This window comes from Prinia subflava, chromosome 18 (genome assembly GCF_021018805.1).
Source record: "Prinia subflava isolate CZ2003 ecotype Zambia chromosome 18, Cam_Psub_1.2, whole genome shotgun sequence".
In the NCBI taxonomy this organism is placed as follows: domain Eukaryota; kingdom Metazoa; phylum Chordata; class Aves; order Passeriformes; family Cisticolidae; genus Prinia; species Prinia subflava.
In genome coordinates, this window is record NC_086264.1 from 14,154,796 (window position 1) to 14,178,243 (window position 23,448).

General features: G+C 47.2%; 1 protein-coding gene across 2 annotated transcripts; it reads left to right on the forward strand.

The window, feature by feature from the left end:
- Positions 1-70: 70 nt before the first annotated feature.
- SCD5 (stearoyl-CoA desaturase 5) lies at positions 71-23,207 on the forward strand. Of its 2 annotated transcripts, none has more exons than XM_063415158.1 (5): positions 71-445; positions 13,842-13,972; positions 18,216-18,421; positions 20,741-20,973; positions 21,522-23,207. In XM_063415158.1, the coding sequence occupies exons 1-5, from the start codon at positions 253-255 to the stop codon at positions 21,710-21,712; spliced, it is 954 nt and encodes a 317-aa protein (XP_063271228.1). In that variant the 5' UTR covers positions 71-252; the 3' UTR covers positions 21,713-23,207. The 2 variants fall into 2 exon arrangements, with proteins under 2 accessions (XP_063271228.1, XP_063271229.1); XM_063415159.1 differs by having other exon boundaries at positions 75-421.
- Positions 23,208-23,448: the final 241 nt, after the last annotated feature.

Genomic DNA, 23,448 nt, shown 5'->3' on the forward strand with positions numbered 1-23,448 from the left:
CCGGGGCCGGGGCCGGGGCGGAGCCGGCGGCCCGAGGCCACCATTGGCTGTCGCTATGCGGTCCCCGCGGCCGCCCGCCGCCCATCCCCGCCGCGGTGCGGGGCGCAGCCGGCGGCGCGGTAGCGGCTCCATGGAGGCGGCGGCGGCGCCAGCAACAGATGCGGCGGCGGCGCGTCCCGGCCGCCCGTAGCCGCTGCGGGGCCGCGCTGCGCGGGGGCCACCGCCGGCCCTCTCCAGCGCCCGGCCGGAGCGATGGCCGCGCCCCGGAGGGCGGCCGGCGGCGAGGCGGGCACGGCGGGCACGGCGGGCGGAGGACAGGCCATCGTCTGGCGCAACGTGGTGCTCATGGGGCTGCTGCACCTGGGCGCCGTCTACGCGCTCAGCCTGGTGCCGCGGGCGCACATCCTCACCCTGCTCTGGGGTGAGTGCGGGGGATGCGCTACAGGTGGGGCTGGGGCGGCCGGCGGCGGGACCCCGGGGCGGCGGGCGCGTCTCGGTTTGCCCCTCTCCGTCCCCTGTCCGTCCCGTCTTTCCCCTTTGCTGGCGCGGTGGCTTTTGTTCCCGAGCCCCCCCCCGGCCGCTCCCGGGATGCCATTGCCATTGCCAGCGCCGCGCCGGGCCCTCGGTTGCTGTAGAAACAGGAGGCGCTCTCCCTCCGGTTACAGTTATCAGGTTTTTTAGTTTAAAAAGCCCAGTCGAGCCGTGATGTTTCGGTTTAAAGGTCTAAGAGAGGACGCGCTGGTCGTCCCTTTGCTGTTTCACCGCGTTACTTTTTAAACATGCACGGTTTTCTTCTCCGGTTTGTTTCTTGAGGAATGTGGTAGAAATTTTCATTAGGGAAGATGTGGAAGTCGCGTAAGAGCTGTAAGGTGCTGGCACAGAGACCATAAGCCAGTCTGTGCTTTCTGAGGGGGGATGGCTTGTAGCGTCTGTCCTGCTAGCCATGAAGAGCCAAGGGTTTGGTTTGGGGAAGAGAATATTAAACACAGCGTCTTTTCTTCCATCCTACACTGGTGAGGTCCTCCTTTCTCCACAGAGGAATGATGCTGGGAGAAAATGCTACACAGAAGCACTGCAGCATTGTGCAAGGCATGTCAGAGTTTGTGAGACCAAATAGGTGGTGAATGTCAGCATCACTATTCAGCAGGCAGGACTGTATATCGATTTATATAAATCTCGGTGGCCAAGAGGGTAAAAACTTGAGTGCTGCTTAAGCCAATGCAATTTTTTGGATAAATAACCTGCTTTGAGGTGAGTGGAGAATATAACAGGCTGGGATTCTTTTATACGGAGGAAAGAAGGGTCTCTTACTGGAGGAACTCACAGACATGGAATTTGGGTTGTTAGGCTGCCGTCATTACTGTAGAGGTGACTCTTCAGAGGTCCCGGCTAAATGCTTTAGAAGTCAGGCTTATTCCTTCTGTTTGGAGAAGTCCTAAATCTCTTTTTCACTGGTTCAGCTTTTGATGGTCAGTCTGTCTTAAACGCCCAGAAATCGCCACTGATTGCTGCTTGCAGTTGAAATGAATCTTTCTATCAATTACCATCCTCAGTTTCTGGGTCCCTCGAGGGCACCTGTTTTTGACTGGCAGCCTGATTTGCACAATCCCTCACCTGGCTTGTTCGTGACCAGAACAGGTTTGTGAGTGGTTGTGTTTTGCATCGTTTCCTTCTGTAAGCCCTACTCCTCTTGCCTCCCTATTCCTGGTTGTGTTCAGGCTGATTTCATAGTTTATCTTGGCCACAGCTTGGTGATCAGGGAGACCAGGAGAGGCTGTGGGAGCTGCGTGACTGGAACGCAGTGTGTGGTCTGCTTTCAACCCTTTTAAGCTCCTGTTGTGTGCAGGCAGGTGGGCTTTCTTTTTCTGTTTTGCCTTTCCAAGAAGACAATTTGAAATCATCTCTGATTTCACTGCTTGATTACAAAAATCCCTGAGGCTAGAGGCAAAGGACAGAATTACCAATTCAGCCCTCACTCCTCCGAGGTATTTTTTTCCTGGTGGAGATTAAGCAGACACTAAATAATAAACGGTTCTCAAAAACTTTGCAGCTTAATGCCTTTCCTTCTGAAAGTGAGACCCTCTCATTTCTTGACATCGTTATTTTTAATAGTCACCCTAGAGCAGACCACAGAGTTTTTACAGGAGTTTGGTGGGTGGTTTTTACAGGGGCTCCACAGCAGGGAGTGAGTGCGCTGGCTCCAGCTGTCCTGGACACTACGTGCCACTCTTGCATCTGGCTGCTGCCAGCTCTGCTCCCCTCAGAGGTGCTGAGCAATGTGAAAATGCACACTCTCCTGCAGAATATATCAGATAAATTAGCTTGCTGTCATGCTGGTGACATGTTTCTGGGGTCCCTCTGAGCAACTCAGGGTAGACAAAAAAGAGTGGCTGTTGCTTGAGTTGGCAAACCCACCTCGCTTCAGTGTGGAAGGAGCTAACCAGTGAAGTTGTGTTGGAAGGAATAAGTGTCAATCAGAGGTGTCCCTGGCCCTCCCCAGCTCTCCACAGGTCAGCTGTGAGACTGCCTTTCTGTGGGTGCTGGCTGCCAGCCAGCCTTTGGAGCAGGGCTGGCACACTGGCGAACATGGATGGTGGGCATGAGAGTAGTGTCAGGTAGTGCAGGGATGTGTGTATGCTGAAGATGCAGATGGTGTAGTTGCAGCCTTCCATGCACCCCTCTGTGGTTTTCTTTCTCTTTCAAGCTTTCCTGGGACTCAGGAAGCTTCCCAGTGATCCTGTGCAAGCCTTTGCATTGCTCCGCTCCATGTTCCCCACCACTGCTCCCCCATGGATGAACTGCAGGAACAAGTGTGCTGGGAGTGGGATGCCAGTGCTGGCTGTGACCTCCATGGTGTCTGGCAGGAAGCCGCAGCTTCCCATGACTCACCACTGCCTGCTTGGCTTTTTTACCTTCTCCTCCCACAAGACATCCACCTCTCGTTGTGTTCTCCCCTGGGGGAGGCTGGGTACAAGCCCTCTCTCTGTGCAGGGCTTGCTTTTCTCCTTCCCTTCCCATTCCTGGAGGCAGCTGATGCAGCACCAATTGCAAAGTGGAGCTGAAATGCCACTGTGCCACCTAGAAAACCGCTGTTCAAGCCAAGCTGCCTGCTCGGCAGGGTTCATTTCCATTGGTAATTTAGTGACATTTGTCCAGCTGTACATAATAGACAATGGGAAAGTGCTGCCAGGGAAGGCTCAGCTGGTTGTTTACTCAGGATTATCTGTGCTCCTCTGTTCCCATTGCCTCCTGCACCAGCACCTTGGGGCCTGCCCTGCAGCTCCCTGCACCCCACGTGGAGCTAGGGCTGCACAAGGGATCCCAGACAGCACTCCGGGGGGTGCAGAATTGGGGATGTGAATTGGTGCAGAACTGGGAATTGGGTTATCTTTCAAGGCATGTTTCAAGGCATAAGCTGGTTAAAACATCGGCTTTCAGGGCCATCCCAGTGTCTCTGTGGAATTTGATTTCAGTCCAAGATGAACAAAAACAATGAAATTACTCATGTCAAAATTTTCCATGAGCTGAGAGCTGCCTTGACCCAAGAGGCAGCAGACAGTGTGTGCGAGGCATCGAGCAGCCCCGGGCTGTGCCTGTGGGACAGCCGTGGAACTGGCCCACCAGATCTGAATGTGCCCTGCTGCAGCAGCCAGGGCTCACTGGGAGCTCTCTTGCCTTGCTCTTTGCCAGCCCGATTTGTGGTTTGGTGCAAGGGTGAGTGGAGAAGATCCTGCTGCCTTCCCCCTGATGCTCAGCACCACAGAGGTTTGAAGGGGAAGCATCACCACTCTCTCCAGGCTCTCAGGAGGAACTGAAGCAGGGTGGGAGCAGTTCTCTGCTAATGGGACTGGCTGGGGCAAGCATGCAGATTTTCCAGGAATGAACTCGTGCAAAGGGGTGCTTGTGGCCAGCTGGGGCTGTGGCTCACTGATATCCTCTTTTGGGCTGGATGTGCTGCACCACCTTCCAGAGGTCACTTGGGAAGAAACTGTGCAATGCTCATCCTCCACGTGCCATTAAATGATGCTTCTTACCAGGAACCTCCTTGCTCCAGCCAGGCCTACCCTGTGGCACTCCCAGTGAGGTTTATCTGATTTGATTTAGGAAAGCAAACTAAAAAACTCTGAAATCCTTGTACAGAGGGAAGTACCAGCATGTTTCACTGCAGGGCCTGATGCTAACAGCTGCTCACAGTTTCTTTTGGTGGGCTCATGATAACTTCTTTAAGAGTCCATCTGGGGGACCACGTGATTGTCTCAGATTTTGTTTGGAAAAAGGTGCTTTTTAGTCTTCGCAGAGGGCTCGTGAGGAAGCACTTGAAGTAGCCAAATTGATTTTAGGAAACAGAGCTGCCACAAAAGAGATTAAGCTGCTTTAAAACCTTTCATTTTGGGCTGCTGAAACAACTTAAAAAACTTGCGCAAGCATGGCCACCCAGAAATCCAAATCACCTGGATGTGTTTGGCAGAGCTGCCTGAGGGAGGAGTGGATGTCACACGCTGCTGTGCCTTGCCAGAGCCTGGGCTTGGGAAGGAGGATGGCCTTGCCCTAATGGTGCTCATATGGGAAGGGAGGGTTTTTTTACTGTTGTTTTAGCAGCGTTTAGGAGATGTTGCAGTGCTCCCGAGAGCACCAGATTGTTCATGTTCAGCCATGGTGGGCCCTGTGCCATGCTTATCCTCAGCTTTCCCCCGTGCACGAGTGCTGGCTGTCTGGGAGCGCAGACGGAGCAGCGGTGCTGCACAGCTGCACCCCTGCTGAGATGCAAGCTGTTCCCAGGCAAGGGTGTGGATCCTGCCTGGGATGCCTGGATCCCTTCATTAAAAGAGATTAAAGCAATTGTGGTCCTAGCACTCTGGGTTATCGCCTCTTTCTCAGGCTGCTGATAGGTAGCACACCTGTATAATGAGGCTCAGGTTGCTGTTGTGCACTGCAGATGCAAGTTTTATTGGTTCTGCATGATTCCAGAGTCTTGGATATTCTTGAGTGCCACCTGCTGGCTTTCTGGTTATTAACTGGTTTTAGTCCCAAACCATTTCTATGCACGGCGTTGGAAACTCTGCGCAGACAACTGTAAATAAAAATAAATCTTAGCTCCCAGGAAGTTCCCCTTGGTACCTCTGTGGATGAAGGAGAGTGGAAATATTGTCTCTGTTTCACACCCAGTGAAATGGAATTTGATGGAAACTTCTCTGTCATTCCTGCTGCTGCTCTGGAGAGTGGTTGTGCTCCTCTGTGGCCTGGACAGTGGTTATGCTCAGGTGCTTTCTGTAGGTGAGGTTTTGGGTCAGAAATAGGGAACAAATGCATCTATCTTGGATACTTGGTAGGAAGGGCTTAGTGAACAGAAAGACCTTTCCTCACCTTACTCCCCGGGGTGATCTCCTGTTTGCTGGCCCCTGAACAGTCCCAGCCACGAGCAGGGAGCAGCTCTGGGAGGTTTCTGCCGAATACAGGAGGCTGGCCTTGTTGTCCGTCAGCCCCCAGCTCCACCACGCTTTCAGCAGTTCAAGACAGCAGCTGATCCACTAGATGATGAGTGTAGAAGAGGTGGAGTTGTGCTGGAGGGACACAGTGAGGAGTCACTGGGGGACCGTGGGGAGCAATCATCTGGCGAGTGCCCCCGGGGAGCATCAGCCTGCCCCCACACGAGGTCTCCTCCTCTGCCCTGGCACCATCCTCCACCCTGACAGCTCTGGCTAGCCGACCTGCTGCTGGCAGGGCGCTAGTGCCTTCTCATTTTAATGAGGTTTAGCACTTGCAGCCCAGCTCTGAGGCTAAAACTGCACTGGAGAGAAAGTTGGAAGAGGCCATTTTTTGCAACAGGTTTTGTTCTGAGCTCTGTTTGGTTTTGGAATGGGGAGGAAAAGGTGTAGCAGCTGATAGCATACAAGTGGAGTAGACACAGAGCATTTAGGCGAGGTGCAGTGATACAGAAACTTCATCTGGACTGTGAAGTCCTGAAAAAATCAAATCCATCAGATCTCTGCTTCGGTGGTCATGGGGAGGGCAGTGGGTCAGAGCAGGACATTCCCGTGTCATGTACCTGGTTCTGCACAGAGTAAGGTTTGTCCCTTTTTGGACAGGGATGCTAAACAATAACTAAACAATAACTAAACCTTCTTCCTCAGGGCAGAGCAGCCTGCTGAACACAAGGCTCTGGGGTGCTGTGCTAATGGCTTAGCCATGCTATTTCTTTACTCTGTCCCTAAAAAAAAGAGGTAAAATTGGCATTTATTCTGTCTTGGCATTTATAGAGCACTTAAAACCCACCAGAGCCCAAGTCAGCATGCGGATTGAGGACAGCAGTGAGGTCACTGGGAGAGAAGTGAAATCTGCCTCTGCTGAGCTGAGACAGGCTACACATAAGCATCAAAAATTTCAGAGAAGCCAAAGCATCTTCCACCCTTCTCTTTTGATCTAAAAATATATGTAAGCTGTTCAACATCTTAAGGCAATCTTCAGTTGCTGGTGAGTTCAGGGAATCTGTATTTCCTTTCAAGGGAGTTCTAGCATCGGCTGGAATAATTGCTGTCAGCCACGATTTCCATTGCTCTATTGGCTTTATTTATGTCACATTGGCTGCAGTTGTCAATATGAACATTTCTGCTATTCCAACTGGAATAGTCTCTTGTGTACTCAACCAAAAATGCTGGCTCTGGGGAACGCTCCTGAAAAGGCATGCACAGGCATGTGCATCCAGGCAGAGGCAGCCTGGATTTCATGAGCTGGTGGTGGCAGGGCCAAGGGGATGTGATAGATGGCATCTTCTGGAGCTCCACCACGGTACAGAGGGGCAGGAGCAGGGCGTTGTCAGAAATCATCTTCTCTGCAGCTCTGAAACTCTGCTTCCCTTTTGCTTTTGATGTGCTTCCTCTTATCTCTGTCTCTTTTGGCTCAATTTAGAGTAGCTCAGAGGATGTGAAGATCTAATTTTAGATGAAACTTTCTGGCCTGAGATTTCATGTTTGGTCCCCACAGGAAAGCACGGCTCCCTGTGAGAGCTGGCATGACCTGTATGGTGGGCAGCCCAGGGAACTGGTGCTGCTGCACGCCAGTGCTTTTTAATTCTCATTTGCTCACTTGAATCCAGCCCAAGGAGCTTTTGATGCCAGCCTTTGATAGTTAGCAGGGCTCAGTGAGCAGAGGGTTGGCTAGCAGAACAGTATTTCCTTCCCAGAGACCCCAGGGCCAGAGCACTGATTCAACATCACTTCTTGGCAGCAATTTAGGGACTAAGGTGAAAATTTCTTCCTCCTTAATAAATGTAGTTCCAGGTCAGAAAATAAGGCCTTTTTAGTAGAATGCTGCAAGTTAAATGATCTGTTACTGCTCCCTGGTGTCTCTGTGCTGTGAAGGAAGAGAGCTCCAAGGTTTCCGTGGAGTTTAGCAGTAGAGATGTGTACTGGGGACTTTGATATCTAATCTACATCTAAGAATGCTGCGTGTTGTCGCTGGCCCTCCCACTGGTGCAGCGCGTGACATCAGCCAGCATTTTTTACTGAGGTGTTTGGAAAGACTGCTGGCCTGGTTTGGGGTAGGAAGACTTTCCATTCTGAGGGAAGACATGGCATTTTAAGAAAATATATCCCCAAACTCGACATTATCTAATGAAAGTGTAAAAGAGCATATGAGGCACCACAAAATTATCATCTGCATTTCTGGTCTGAGCCTGATGTTGAATTAGAAGAGAATCTTCTACCTCTGACTGTGTGTGTAGTGAAGTGGAGGATCTCTTAGGAGTTCAGAAAAGACCAGAAATGGTGCAGCTACTGAAATGGGTGGCAGTGCTGCCCTGAATTTCAGTGGGAATGAAGTTAGGCACCACTCGGCACTACTGGAAGTACTTCCCTGGTTTGGTCATATTAGTCCTAAATCTGCCACTGAGTAACAGCAAAACCCCACAAATGAGGAGGAGAAGCCAGATACAGGACATGCAGATGTAATTTAATTTTTAGAAAGGGAAAAGTCACCACTGGAAATTACAGGAGTGTTACATATTTATGGCAGTCAGTCAGCTTTGCATGTTTGTGCTTGAGCAACTTGCTGTTTGTATGTCTCATGCAGTTCTTCCAGCATAATGGAAAACTTTGAACTGGATTCATTTGGTTACTAAAATGCTTAACAAGCAATTTTTATCTGATTCAATAAGCACAGGATGCTGGTGTGGAAGCAGACAAAAGTTTCACGTTCATTCCTGTAATTTTTAATCCTCAAATAATTTTTTTAAATACAAATGAGTCAAGTTGTGGTATCCTTTTATATACAGGGGAGAAAAAATGGCCTGCGCTAAGATGAAAGTTTCTCGGCAGCTTGCTTGAGACTTTGCTGGCTACTGTGGAGAGAGAATTTCCTCCAAATGGTGTCATGTCACAGGATGTCTTCATCATGAACAGCATTTTAAGGTCAGCTGTCTCCAGCTCTCTTGTTGAAGAGGTAACAGATGTCTACAGGTGAAGCACAGCCCTTGCATTTGTTAATTTTAATTCCCCAAGCAAAAGACATGCTTACTTTGCCATTGGTGTGATTAGAATTCACATCTGAGGAAATTACTCCCTCCTGTATCTATGGGATCTTGCCTCCTGATCCTTGACCTGCTGGAGACACAGTGTGTGTGGCTAAAAATGTATAAGCCTTTTCTGGGAATGTGTCAGATCTTGTAGCCTAAACAATGTTGGGAATGTCATGACCTAGCAGTGGGACCTCCATCAGAACAGAGTGCTGTATGCTTCTGAAGCTGTCCCCAAAAAAATGGCAGTAGAAGAGCCAAGGTTTTTCTCAAATAGCAACTGGAGGGTGAAGACAGCACTGAAGGAGCAGCTCCCTGAGCACGTACAGAACAATGCTGCAGGTTGGTTGTGAGCAGGCAGGGGTTTGGCAGGAGGGGACAGCAGCCAGCACAGGAGAAAATGGGGCTAATGTTCTCAGAACAAGACATAAAACCAAGGCCCTGACCCTTGGTGGCTATCCTGACCCAAGGTCTGTCTTCCTCCTGGTCAGAGCAGGTGTGATAACAGCTCTGAGACAGCCTCCAATAATTACTTGCCTTGGTAATTACCTTTCACAAACTCTGTGCAAAATGTCACATCTTGAAGTCCACACCACTTGAACTGCGCAGGCAGTGCTAGTGCAACAATAGCTGGCCTATGTTGTCTTTCTTTCCTTTTTAATTTATTTTTTAATTCTTCTTTAATTCAGTCAGCTGCATAGCAACTCCCCTTACCCCTGTTAGAAGAAACTATAGGGCGCTAGGTGAGCCTCTGCTCTGCTCTTACAAGGCCTGACATCTATCTTGTTTGAAGGGGTGAGCACTTTCCCCCACAATTTTCCCCATTGTTTGTACTGGAGAGACTGGGAGTTTCTGCCCTGCTTGCTGGCATTGATGTAATACACCCCAGTCCTGGCTGATGTAAGATGTGTCATCACTTGACTTAAAACCAAGTCTGCTCCAGGGCCAGAAAAAAAGTTTCCTACAAGGTTCATAGAAGTTGCCCAGTCCCAAAGTGTGTTTGGAAAATAGGGCTGTGGTGGGATCTGTGTTTGGAACAACTCACAGAGAGCAAACTGTGAGGATGATGGCTCTCCATGCACATGCCAGGTTCAGAGTAGTCACCTTGCTGTGTTTGAATGCAGTGTTCAAGTCCCTGAGAAGGTACTGGAGGGACTGGGAGCCACATGGGAGAGACATGCTGGCAGTGAGACTGGCAAGGGCTGATTCCCTTCCCTGCTCCTGGCCCTGCTGTCCCTCCTGTCCGTGCCATCCATGCACAGGGATTGTAGCCACTGGGTGTGAGCTGGTGCCAGGCTCCGTGTGCTGCCACCCCATGGGAACAGCTGTGTGACATTATTCTGTATTTTAAAGATGGTTTGTGTGTTGACAGTAGTGCTATTGTGAACATGCAGATGATTTTGTTTCACTGTTCCTGTTTTCCTGTCTGATGTATCATCCCTCTGAGAGAATTGTGATTTGCTCCATCTAACTGGGTTAGGTTTGACATTGGTAGCATGTGGATAGTTGCTATCCCACAGTGTCTCCTTGTCATCTGTGCTGAAACAAGGATGTCCAGTCATCTCCTCACTTTCAGGAGCCAGAATTGTCTGTTCAGATATGCAGAGTGAACCCAGTGTTTGTTGAGAATCTTCTTCTGCTTGATTTGTTTTTTTAATAACGAGATAAAAGTCAAAATCAGTCTGTAATGTGCTGGATTCACAAGGAATAAATACTTATCTTTCCAATATGGTACCAGGTTTCAGAAACAGAATAAGTTCTAATTTTGATGTTTTGCATAAAACAGAATTGAAATTTTCAGGGGCTGAGATCTGCTTCAATCTAAGCAACAACTAAGGTCAGAGGATGATTTCCTGATGCCTGTGAAGTAGACACAGACTGTGGCATCATCTCCCCATATCTTCGTAAGAAGCCAGTTCCCTGGATACTGAGATTTTCAGAAGAGTTTGGCACTGGCCTTAGTAAAGCTTTTCTGGAAATCCAGCTATGGGCATAATGAGTTGTTCTGAAAAAGCTGGCTCAAATGTTTGATGTTGTTGATTTCCCATGCATTTTAAAATTATTTGCCAGGTGTAGTTTTCATTGCTTCTGTCTGACAGAGACATGATACCTCTGTGCCTGCTGTTCAAAGTCGCACTGATGTCTTGTTGCCTTATCATGTGGCCCACTGGGACTATTTTATGAACTGTTGGTGATCCTGCTTTCAGGCTCCTGCTTCGCCAAGCTTCTCATCCTCATCGCAGATCACTGTCCCCTGTTACCACTCCCCAAACTACATTACTTTGCTTTGTCTTTACTTTGAGCCTTTCTTTCCGTGTTTCTGCATGGACCCTTCTGTGTTTTCCTAGCTCTCTCACTGCTGCTCCAAATATAGCATCATCCACTGTTGTAATTAGTATGCTGTTTGCCTTTGTTTCAGGTCATTAATAAAAATGTTGAATAAAAATCTTCTGCCTATTGATTCTGGCATGTTCCCATAAATAGCATCTGTGCACAGGCACAGTGTATTGGAAGCCTAGCAACCCGCCAGCTCCCTGCCTGCACATTACTTTAACCTCATGTGTCTTGTCTCTCTTGCATCCTCTCCCTGTCCCCATGCACTGGGTCTTTCTTCTGTCCTTTTGCACAGGTTTACCTGCTGTTTTCTCTTCCCCCTCTTCCTCACTGTTCCCTCTTTTAAGTGGTTCTCCTCTGCTCCAGTTCTGAATCATTTTGCTTATGCTGTGCTCTGTTGAGTGAGCTGGTTGGAAATGCTCCTGTCAGACCTTAGCAGAACATGCAGAGGACACATCTGGCTATTTTACCAATTTCCTCTTTGTACATTAGCTATCCCACTGAATTAAAAAGAAATGTAACATTAATTGTTTGAATTCGAGGTTGTGAATTGGTACTTTCCTTCTGGCTTTATCTTCCCCCCCTTTTTCTGCAATAAATATTAGGTTTTCTTTATGACTTAGGAAACCTGTTTAGCCACATTTCTAAGAGGGTGTTTTCAGTATAAGGAGGATTTGCTATTAACTGGCTCCTTTGCTCCACATTGCAATCCTTCTGTGTTTCACTGACATGTTTACCCCCTACACTCCTATCCCTGAAAATGGGACAGGTAAGCAAGGGGAGTCTTTCTTCTCTTCAGTACTGTAGCTGTGCATGATTAATGTATAATCAAATGGTTGGTAGTCTGATTTTTGGTTTGAGATCCTAATTTATTCTGCAAAGGAGAGCTTGAGACCTATTCCTTACATGGCAAATATTTGTCTTTTTGTATATTTATGCCTTGGGAATTAGTGGTCAAATATTATTTTCAGGCACCTTAATTGCTGTAAGAATCACAAAACCTACAATCACCAAGCAGTGCATTTGTCAGACAAGATTTGTTTCTCCTCTGACACTGAACCTCCTCAGTAATTTTGTTTGTTTGTTTCTGGGGATGTTTCAACCCTCGGGATTTATATTAGGAAGATTCCTGCTCTTACGATTCCTCCTCTGCAAAGCCAAAAGATAGGCATGGTGCGTGGGTATAACACCCAGCTGTTTCCTTGATCACTTGAGCACTGCAGGAGTGGGCTGGGGCTGGCAAGTCCCTGGGGGATGGAAAGGGCCAGAGAGGGCTGTCCCTGATTGTGTTCAGTGCAGATATTCCATACGGTCTGTTACCTACCACGCAGCTGCCTTCTTACACTGGACAGAGAAGGGAAGTAAAATCAACCTTAATGTCGCATATCTCTCATTTTACTCATTTATCTTTCATTCTCGTTTTAAGAAATCATTCATGATTAAGATGGATGGGTGCCCTTGAGAAGCACTTGGTCAATCAAATGATCAGTTGCTTTGAAGTGGGAGAAAATCCCCCTTGTTCTTTTTAAGGAAGCAAAGAAACTGCTGAAGATGGGAGACTCCAGCCCATGACTAGCAGGAGGTTAAGCAGTCATAAAGCCCACAGAAAATATATTCTTGTAATGATTCAGGACTCTAACCTTAATATTTTTATGTTAGCTGGATAATGTCAGTATTCTGTGTGTCACAGATCTGTTTCACAATTACAGTCATTTGAGTGATTTGGAAGGCTTTATTTAGTGATGTTTCTGCACAGCTCAACATCACACAGAGCAAATGGTAGGATAGGTTTTCCCTAATTTCATAGAAGTCCAAATCCTTGCTCTAACAAGGCATATGCAAGAACTGCAGCTCTGCAGTGGGGACTGGAGTGTGAGGGATTGTGGTGTCAACATTTTTACTAATCTGAGAGTAATCTATAGATTCAGCAAAATCATAATGTGCAGAGAGAATTCATGATTTTAGTTCATTTCTGTACCTCTCTTCAGGTAAGTAGAAATTTTAATTTCATTATAGACTTCAGTGCACTGGGCATAACTGTACAAAGGAGCCTTTTCTAGGAGTTCCATGAGCACTCAGCCTGCTGCAAATCAGAATTGTCTCTTCAGTGATGGCACCCAAAGCAGGTTTTAGAGAGGCATCATCTTTACTGTGACCATTCTGACCCCAGCTGTCTGCTGCATTTTGTGAGAAAGGCTTTAGTTTGCTGTACAGGAGATGACAGGGATTTTGGCCATGGACATAATGGCAAGCAGTTTGGGTAAATCTGTTTTTGATGGATCTACCAGCAGAGTCGAAGAAGTCCATTTGCTTCTTCAGTCCGCAGGGGTGACAATCAGTGTGAAATATGGTTGCTGTTATTTTCCCAAATATCTTTCCATTCTATTTTCTCTCAGACGCTGCAATTTCAAGCACTGTGAGCTGGGAGTTGATGGAGGGACACCGTAGACACACACCTACGTATACATTTGTTTTCTTTTTGCACAGAAAAATGTTTTACATTACATACTGGGAAAAGCAGACTGTGAATTCCTGTCAAGCCACTGCCCGTCCAACAGGGTTCTCTGGTGGACAGACTCTTGTGCAGACAAAAGTACAAACCCCTTTTTTGGGATCTCATTTTCTGTATTTGTTATGGTAACTCAAAATAGGCTGTTTTAACCAAAACATGTCTGTGTGTGGAGAGTGGCAGGGAGCCCTGGCTAAACAACACATTGCTGCAGATGGTGTAAATTGAAATTATCCTGTAATATTCTTTAATGTTTGAATGTACTCTTGTTTTAATTTTACACTTGCAAAATAAGCCTGTCTTCTTTAGGCAAAGAGCCTGTGAGGCAGAGGTGGGCTGAGAACCTCACCTCCTGTCTGCCCAGCCTGGTCTCCTGAGTGACCCTGCAGGCAGGCAGGCAGGGCAAGGAGCATCTTTACACCAAAGAGAGCACAAATAACCTCAGTTGGCCCCGTGGCACACCCCGTGTTTTGTTTTTGTGTCTTTCAGCCTATTTCTGTTTCCTGATGACCGCTCTGGGCGTGACGGCCGGCGCACATCGCCTGTGGAGCCACCGTTCCTACAAAGCCAAGCTGCCTTTGAGGATCTTTCTGGCTGCAGCTAACTCCATGGCTTTCCAGGTGAGCTTGTGTTGCTTGTTCAGATTCTTGGCCTCCAGGCAGCTCTCTCTGCTATGCAGGGATCCCCTCAGTGTAGAGACAGCAAAAGAAAGGAAAAAAAAACCTGACAGAAAGACATTTATTTGCTGTAACACATTCTGCTGGCTCAGGGGATCCTCTCATCACCACGTAACAACCTTGCACTAGGCAGACCAGGAGCAATAATTACTTAAGGACCAAGCTGAACGTGACCAAATCAGAGGCTCAGCACCCCAGCAACTGATCTGTGGCACAGGATAGGCCCCACACTTCACAGGACAACATGGAGATTTTTATAAGGACCAACTTGAGGCAAATGTGTCTGTGTAACCAAGAGTCTGTTCATCCAGGCCGTTGGAGACTCTGTGCCCAGAAAGGAGAGCAGGCATCCTTTAACAATCTTAATTTATCTCTGTTTTATGCAGCGTTTTTCACCAGCCAAATTCAAATATGTTTTGTGAAGAAGTGTGTTACTAGCTCTGTACTTGCTGGTAGGCAGTCCTAGACCACAGAAACACTTGTGTAACACCCAGCTGGCTGTAGGAGTTAGTCCTGAGCCAGGATCTTCTCAGTGTGAATTTGGTTCCTCCTCTGGCTCCTCTGGTAAGGATAGAGATAGGAACCTGCACTAAAATTAAACTTAACTGTACTAAAATTAAACTTATTAAGCTTGGCTGCCATAACCCCTTGTGGCACCAAGTGCCACATATGTGTTGTGCCCTGAGTTTTCATCTTTTTCCTTTCAGTCTGGGTGGTGGACTTTTTGTTCATTTGCCTTGACAGAGAATGAAGAGAGTCCCTTTATCTACCTCTGTACTGCTCATTTATCATCTTTGAGTTTCTCATTTTTAAGGTGGAAAGAATTAATTAGCCCCTATACACATTACAAAGAGCACAATGCTTTTGCTTGAAAATGGAAATGTTTCAGTTTTGACTGTAACCTTTATTCCATCTGCTTTTTGGTTTCCATCTGCTGCTTGGTTCCTTGCAGAGCTTTACAACCCTTTGCTCAGTGTGTTAAACAACGGTTTTGAGTTTTGAGAATCCCCTGGTACTGTCTCCGTGTTACACAGCTGATCTTATCTTTCACAAGCAATTTAAATTAGTGTGTAGAGCTTTTTGCAGTGAGCCTGCACACAGGGCTTTCATTGGATTCTGCTCCCCTGTTGCTATGGATTCTGCTTTCAGCTGCATTGGCTTTGTCACTGCTTTTGTCTGAGGACACGGTGGGATTCTGAGGCCGGGAAGTAGCTTCAAGCCACCTTTGTGCCCTTCATATCAGAAATCAGATAAAAGGCCAAATTCCCCACTCTAAATCTGAGGCCTGCTCATAATTATCTTGACATGCATTGCCTGTAAAAGCCATTTCCACCACCACAAGCAGACAGTGAGTGATGAGTTTTCAGGTCCATCTCCTGCACGTTGGGTGTGGGAGGAAGAGGTAGCATTGGAGATGCATACAGCATCTAAATGCATTAGATGCATGTAGATGCATTTAGCATCTACAGGATGCTAAATGAGGAGGAAATATTCAGAGTTCTTGAAGGGCAGGGGAAGGAAACTCTGGTGTAGTGTTTTAGTTTGATGCTGCCTGGGCTGGGACATGCTGTACCTCTTCTGGAATACCATCAGATGCAGCCACTTTTGCTGTGTGGATTTTTTATGATCGGAGCATGCTGAGCTGTGTTTCTTCTCTCCATCTAGAATGAAGCCCTCATAATTTTGAAAGACTGTGCTTCTTGCTGTCACTTGTCTGTTTCAGACATAGGTAATACCTGGCTTATTGATCTCCTAGCATTTAAGTTCCAGCACCTCAGCTGGGCCGTGCTGGTGTCATCTCTGTGGCACAATCTGTGTTTTTGCTGGGTGCATTTGTACACAGCAGGAGGGGTGGTGTGGAAATCTGGGTCAGCATAAGGAGACTGTCACACAGCCCAGGCTATTGGCACTTTTCAGTCTGCGGGTTTGTTAAGGGACCTGCTAATGAAACCTTGTGGCTGCATCACTGTCACAGCATGATGCTGTTGCTCTCTGCTGCGGAAGGGATTTCACTCCTGTGTTTACCCAAAACTTGATCAAAAGTGATGTATTCCTGAAAAATGGTTGCTAATAATGCACTCAGAGCATATTTACACATGCTGTGCTCCAGTTCTTGGTGTGTATTATTGTCAACAGTTCTGGCCTCAGGCCTTCATTTCCTCTTAGCCTTTGTGGTTTTTAATTAGATGCAATTCAGTTGTTTCACAGCTTCCTAACCCTTTCATCTGGGGAATCGCAGGGGGGTTTTTTGCCAGCTCTGCAGTCATTTGCTGTGGCATGAAAAGCCAAGTTAATTTCTCACAGTATCATTGCTTTTCATGGTTATCTGCTGTCCCATGAATGACTTTATCAAGTGCTCTTGTGACAAACTGATCAATAGTCTCACTTGAAAAATTACTTTTGGTTAAGAAAGAAGACTTTTCTAAGAATGCTTCTTGCATAACCCTGTTTTATTTCCAGGTTACTTGATGTTGATGTTTTCCAGTCATACAGATATTCCCACTGAAGCCACTTGAAGCAGTATAGAGGTTTTCATTCCTTTTGATTTCTCTGTAAGAAGGCAGAGGTCTCCCTTGCCCTCACTGAGGACTTGGGTGACTTCCTTTGCTTTTTTGCAGTTTACTTTGTTTTCTCATGCAGTGAGATAGTTAAGGTGCAACACACTGGAGCACTGGTAAGGGGCTGATCTTTGCTGCCTCCTCTCAGTGGCTTAGATGTGTCAGTGCTGCAGAAAAATGTCCCCCTCACCCCCAGCCCACTCCCAGCATCACTGTGTTCATTCACTGCATGACAACAGTAAAGGGCTGAGCATAACTGAATGCAGTGGAGCTGAGATCTTTCCAGGGATCTTGTTCCTCACTTGTCTCTGGTGTGCCCTTGCAGGCATAGAGGATTTTTGCAAAGCTGAAATTGGACATGGAACCATTTGAGCTGGATTCTTTAGCTGCTCTTTGCAGTTGTTCCCAGAGTCCCCTCAGTGTTTTCTCTAAAACTTTAATAGCTGAAAGAAAGAGCAATGATTTGTGCAATGCTTTCAGCACAGGGCTTTTACCCCACAAAATACAGGTGCACACAGTTTCATTATCCTGTGCTTGCTGTGTTCTGTGATATATTCAGTGCCCAGATGGGTGGTGTCCCGTTCTTACTTCAGAGACACCACAAATGGTTTGCTCAGTTCTACTGGGAGCAAAGCTGCTGTGGTTGGTGATTGTGGGATGCTGTTCCTAAAAGTAACTCAAGCCTTTCCTTCCTTGGATAGTTCAGCTTGGGTACCTCCCTGACTGTGCAGAGATTGAAATAGCAACCTCTGTTAAGAACTCCCCGATTAAAGTTCACGCTCCTGTGGATCTGGGCATTAACTGACATTTCCATGTTTTGGTGCTGGTGTTGAGCAATTCAGTTCATAGATGACTGTGTGGCCTGAGGTATGCAAGTGCTGAATGTGCTTACAATGCCCTGCACAAATAGCTCAGCACCACTGCAAAAGCCACCAGTTTAGTCCAGTGCATCCAGCCAGGGCATCCTGCAGAGCAAACTGGGAGGCTGAAATCCCTTTGGCTGAGTGAATTCAGCAAGTCTCTCTTTATGAATCCAAGTGTGAAGTTGTGCTCTATCCCTTCCTCCCTGCAGTCCACATGATTCCATTTACAGCCATAAGGCATTTCAGTGTCATGTTGTTCGCTACAGTAGCTGTAGTGATCCACAAGCTCTGTCCCATTTTCAGCGCTGTGTTTGTGCCTGGAGGGCACCAGCTGCAACCAGCTGAGAAAGAGGATGCCAGAACTGAGAGCCTCTGTACAGTAGTCCCCTGAAAATAAATGCACAAGGTTCCCCATAGCACAGTCTTAAAATAACAGTGTAAACATGTATGTATCCAGTCTGTGCAGCCCATCCTCAGACACCCAGGGCAGACTGATGATGGTTAGCTCCCAAGAGACTCCAACAGCCATTTCTAGCCCTGGGACTTGTCCAGTCTGTGTCACCAGCTCCTAGATCAGGTCCTGTTCCGTGTGGGGACTGGCAAGAAGGGTGTGATGGGCTGGCTGGCTGCAAAGCTGGGGGTTTTAGTCAACAGCCTCTTTTGAGGAGCGTCAGAGAGGGGCTTGCTGCTGTTACTTTGGGTGGGAGGACTGGAGGTCGCAGTGCCTGGCCCCTCTCCTCTCACCCCACCGTGGTTTTTGTGCAGAACGACATCTACGAGTGGAGCCGCGACCACCGTGTGCACCACAAGTACTCGGAGACAGACGCGGACCCGCACAACGCCCGCCGCGGCTTCTTCTTTTCCCACATCGGCTGGCTCTTCGTGCGCAAGCACCGTGACGTCATCGAGAAGGGCAGGAAGCTGGATTTCACTGACCTGCTGGATGACCCTGTCGTCAGGTTCCAAAGAAAGTAAGTGCGAGCGCTGGGCCCTGGTGTGAGGGGGCGTGGGGAGGTCCTCCCGGCTGGTGGTCTGGTTGTGGCTCATTCCTTGTTTGCGTCTTTTCCCTTTTCTTCCCCGAGATATCCCTGCCACCTTGGCTGCAGGTGCTGGGATGCCTTTCCTCTGGCCCCCACTATTCCCATGTGGCTGACACTTGCTGATTTGTCCTCGCAGGCTCTGTGGCACAAGCACTGAGCCCTGTCCTTGTGCCTCTGCTTTCCCAAAAAGCCAGGGCTGATTATGAAAGCAGCTGAGGCAGAAGTTGCTCGGATCTTGGCCTTCTTCTTTGATCACAGGAGCAAACTCTGCAACCACTAATTGCCTTAACAGAGAAGTGCACATTTCACTCTGCAAAGTCATCTTTGGCACCCCTGGGCCAGTGCAGGCCAAATGCCACCTCTCCCAAGACTGCCATTCTATACAGGAATAATTATCTCCCTTGGGAATTAACACAGTCCGGGCTCAGTTTGCTACACACTCTTGTAAGAGCTGGGAATTGAGCAACATCCTTTATGCTCTATGTGAGTACCTGTGTTTTAGGCACAAGAAGACTTTCTGCTTGCAAGCATTTCATCTGGGCACTTTGGAAAACTGCTTAAAGCCATTTCTGTGTATTTTCTGAGTGAGGGGAGCAGTCAGTTAAGTCTAAAAATTAGGGGTTTTTCTGCTAGTGCACAGATTTCTCTAATGCAAAAAAACCACCCTTGTAATGGAAATCTTCCAGGAGTGAGGAATATTTCCCTCCACGTGTGGTTGCAGCTGTGGTTCCTCAGTTGGCACTGCCTTTTTGCAACAGCTCCCTTGCAGTTTACTGCACCTCCTCTTGGTTATTGCCTTTTTCAAGACAACAGCACCCCACGAGAAGGAGGCTCTACTGCCTTGGTCATGCTGCAAAGAAGAAGTGTCATGAAGAAATGTCATGAAGAAGTGTCTTTTCTGCAGAAAAGTTGTCTTAGCAAATGCCTTTGCTCTGGATTTGGATTTAGGACTTTGTCCCTTACCAAGAATTTGGGTTTCTCCTTTCTACAAGATTGCAGTGTTGGAGTTTTTTGACAGCATGGAAAAACTAGCTGGCCAGATCACTAAGAATCATAGTAAATCCTTCTTGTCATGTTTGGCTTTAAGCCCAAATTGTTAGTTTTGCTGAACTTAGTGGTGCTGCTGAGTTGTGGACGAGGCACCACTCAGTCAGTTTAAAACCACATCACTTCATCTGAAATCACAGTAGTGCTCCAGGCACAACTGATAGCAAAACCTACCTCTGTGAATGAGGGAGCAACAATCCTGCAAGGGATGTGAGAGAGGAGCTCACAGGTGAAGTGTCTCCATGATGAAGTTTTTGTGTGGTGCAAGCAGCAGTGCTCCCCAGGCATGTGTTGAGGCATTGACTCCCCTGCAGTCCAGGTAAGGAGGTTTTTCACTCCAAGGTGGATGTTTCAGCCCAAGGGAGACAATTTACTCTGATGCCTGTTCAGATGGGAAATTTCATGTCTTCATCAAAGACTGGGCTTCTTCCATCTTGCAGGATAGTTTTAATTGGGGCCTGATAAGGTCTATTTATTCTGTTTCTGCACAGTGGTAAAGGCTTTGAACTTTGAAGCAGTTTTCTGGACTGGAAAGTATTTTTCTCCTCCAGCTCTACTTAAATCCTGGCCTTGAACTGATGAGGTTTGCAAACCTTATGAGAAGTCAGTCATATGAGTGGAAAATTATTTCTCTTTGGTGGAGCAAAGAAAGGGAACTTGTTTGCTTGGAGAACCTTAGCTCAGGTAAGTGAGTTCTATGAGAGAGCTGAGGAATGCCCTCTTCACCATGGCTGGTGTTGCTGTAGAGCTGCAGATCTTCTGGAGCCCAGGATGCGAGGCACAACCTCCAAACAACAACAAAATACACCAAGCAAAGAACTCTCAAGGCAAGAGGTTGATTTATTTCATGCACAAGATGATCAAAACGAGCTCATGTGTTAAAAATGAGAACTGTGTTCATGAAAACTTCTTTCCTTTCAAAAATACTGCTAATATTTACATTTTTCCAATCCTCTGTGGATTTTAATTGAAAGCTATCTGTTTGTTTCTGTCAATTAAGAATGATGGTTCTTCCTATGTGAAAGACTTTCAGGGATTGCAAAGTTTTAATAACTGTTTAAGAAATCCAAACTCTGTTTTTCCTCATCCCTTCCAGAAAACTCAGCAAAAGCAGGGGTCTATTTTAAACCTGTCATAGGGAGGCGAACAAGACAGATCTTACTTTGCATTCCTTTTTCCCTTCTCGCCCTGTAACACCCGCAGGTACTACAAGAGCTCAGTTGTGCTGATGTGCTTTGTGATCCCCACCTTTGTGCCGTGGTACCTGTGGGGCGAGAGCCTGTGGAACGCCTACTTCCTGGCCTCCATCCTGCGGTACACCATCTCCCTGAACGTCACCTGGCTGGTCAACAGCGCCGCCCACATGTACGGCAACCGCCCCTACGACAAGAACATCAACCCCAGGCAGAACACCCTGGTCACCCTGGGAGCCATTGGTGAGTGCTGCAGCCACTCTGGGCACTGCTCTGCCAACTCAGAGTGATGCCCCATCCTCTTTCACCCTGGCTGGGACTGGGTGCCTGCAGCTGGACACTGCTTGGAGCCAGGGTTTGGAGGAGGCCGGAGTTTGTGCATCCTAGAGGAAGGCGTCCCTGTTATACTGATGGTGCCCATGTTGAAATAACACCATGTGGTCTCTGGGAAGGGAGGTGTTACCACCCAGCAGCAAGAGCTGCTCAGCGGATAGTGCAGCAGAAGTGAGTGACCCCACTTCGGACTCAGTTGAGTGTCTCCCCTCTTGAAACACTTGTGGGTTTCTTCCCTGAGCATAAGGCATGGGACTTGCCCCTTCCTACTGGGGAGGAAAGCCCAGAGCACTGAAATGGAGTCTGGTGTGGATCTGCCCCAGAGGTCTGGGGTGGAGCATAACCTCCTCTAGATGCAAGACTTGGGAAATGAGTGTTGGAGTGTCCTGCCTGAGTGTGTTCCTGTGTTGACAAAAGTGACAGCCATGTGGTCTTTAAGCTCCCTCTCTGTTTTTCAGGTGAGGGTTTCCATAACTACCACCACACCTTCCCATTTGACTACTCAGCCAGTGAGCTGGGCTTGAAGTTCAACCCTACCACCTGGTTCATTGACTTCATGTTTTGGCTGGGGTTGGTCACTGACCGCAAGCAGGCTCCGAAGGAGATGATCCAGGCTCGCAAGGAAAGGACTGGAGATGGCAGTGCCTGAGGAGTGGTGCTGGGCTGTGCCAGCGCCGCTGTCTGCGCAGCTGGCTGGGTGCCTGCGTGCAACCCCGTGCCTGTGGTGGATTTACCTCTGGGTAAAATTACATTTTTGTTTCAGATCGATTGGGCTGAATCAGTTCACCAGGAATTGATTCAGCCACTGCTTTTTTTAATTTTTCCTTATTAGCTGTCTTATGTCCAAACTTGACTATTAAGTGTACAAATGTTATATATTATTTAATATTGCAGTTAAGCAGGAGAGAGATTTGATTTTAGTCACTGTAGTTCACGTCTGAGATTTGTTGTATTTTGCTTGTTCATGGTAAATGTTGGCAGGTTGAAGGCACTAACTGTCCTTTCAAAGTGCAGTTAGGGGAGATTTTTGTTCCTACTGCTAATCCAGTAAGGTTTTGAGGCACATCTTTTGGGGGGATGGGGCAGGGCCCAGTGTGCAGTGTCAGCTGCATACTCACGAAAAGGACAGTAACACTGCTGATGAAAAACAGTATGTCCAAGGGGAAGAATCACCCTCAGTTTAGTTAGATATTAGTTTGGAAACCTCCTTTCTTCTTTTTGTTAGCCCTGTTAGCCAGCCCAGTGCACTGCTGTCTTTGCTAGATACAAAAACTCTTTATTGCTGAGCAGGCTTTTGTGTTGAAGATTAGTCTCTGTACAGGCCAAAATACCAACTGATGCTATATTGAGATGGTTCCTTTGTTGTTACATATACATTATAATTGTAAATGTATAGAGCTCAACCATGTCTTTAGCCAAATAAAGTTTTGGTTTCAGTGTTTGGAGACCTAAGTCATATTCTAATCAGTCATGGCCATCGATGCATGCATACTTTAGCTCCTTTTGCACAAGAGGCCTCTTAATTTCATTTTCTGCATTTGACTAGTGGGTCTTAGAAAACTGACCTTTATTTAAGTCAGAGACTGTACTAATATTTCAGCTGCATGCAACATCCTTTGGTTTCTGAGCAAAATATAAAGACAGTTATGTAGCTTCTGAATTTAAACAGTTGCCTTGCTTAAAAAAAAAAAAAAAAAGGAAAAAAAAAAGGCATGTGGATTTAACAGGATATGTAGCCCTTTGTGTTAGATGTTGGCCAGTGCAGGAGAGAGGCTTTGTACCATCAGCACTGGAGCACTTTTGAAGATAGAGGGCATGATTTTCATTTATAGGAAAGGTCACTGCCTTGCCCCTCAGAGAGGGAGTGCCTGTTTCCCAGCTACACAGCCCCACACCCTGGGCAAGGCGGGGATCTCAAGATAACTGAGACTCAGGCCCAGATATTTTCAGGAAAGATGCAAAAGTGGGGGAAAAAATTTAAATGGTTTCTTTCTTGTTCTGTTTCTTGTTTTTCAAATGATGCCATATAATATAAAAAGGTTGTCTTTATTCTGTCTTTCATCTAGCAGGTGTTTTAGAAGTGTTATTTTGTCATTAATGATGTGTAAACTCTTGAGTGATTTACAATAAACAGTTACAAGTTAGCCTGGCCACTGTGTTTAATTTTGAAACAAGCGAAGGTCTTTGTGCATCATGCATCAGAATTACAGCAGTGTTTCGCTTGGCATTTCCAGCTACGCGTTTGATGCAGCTCAAAATACCTCCCCCCTCAGCATTTCTGAATGTCAGGGAAAGAGGAAGCTGTCAAATGGAAGAGCACCAAGGCATTTGATTACTTTGGGCTTCTTGGCCAAGCTCGGGTTAGAGGGGGGAAAAGAAACTGAA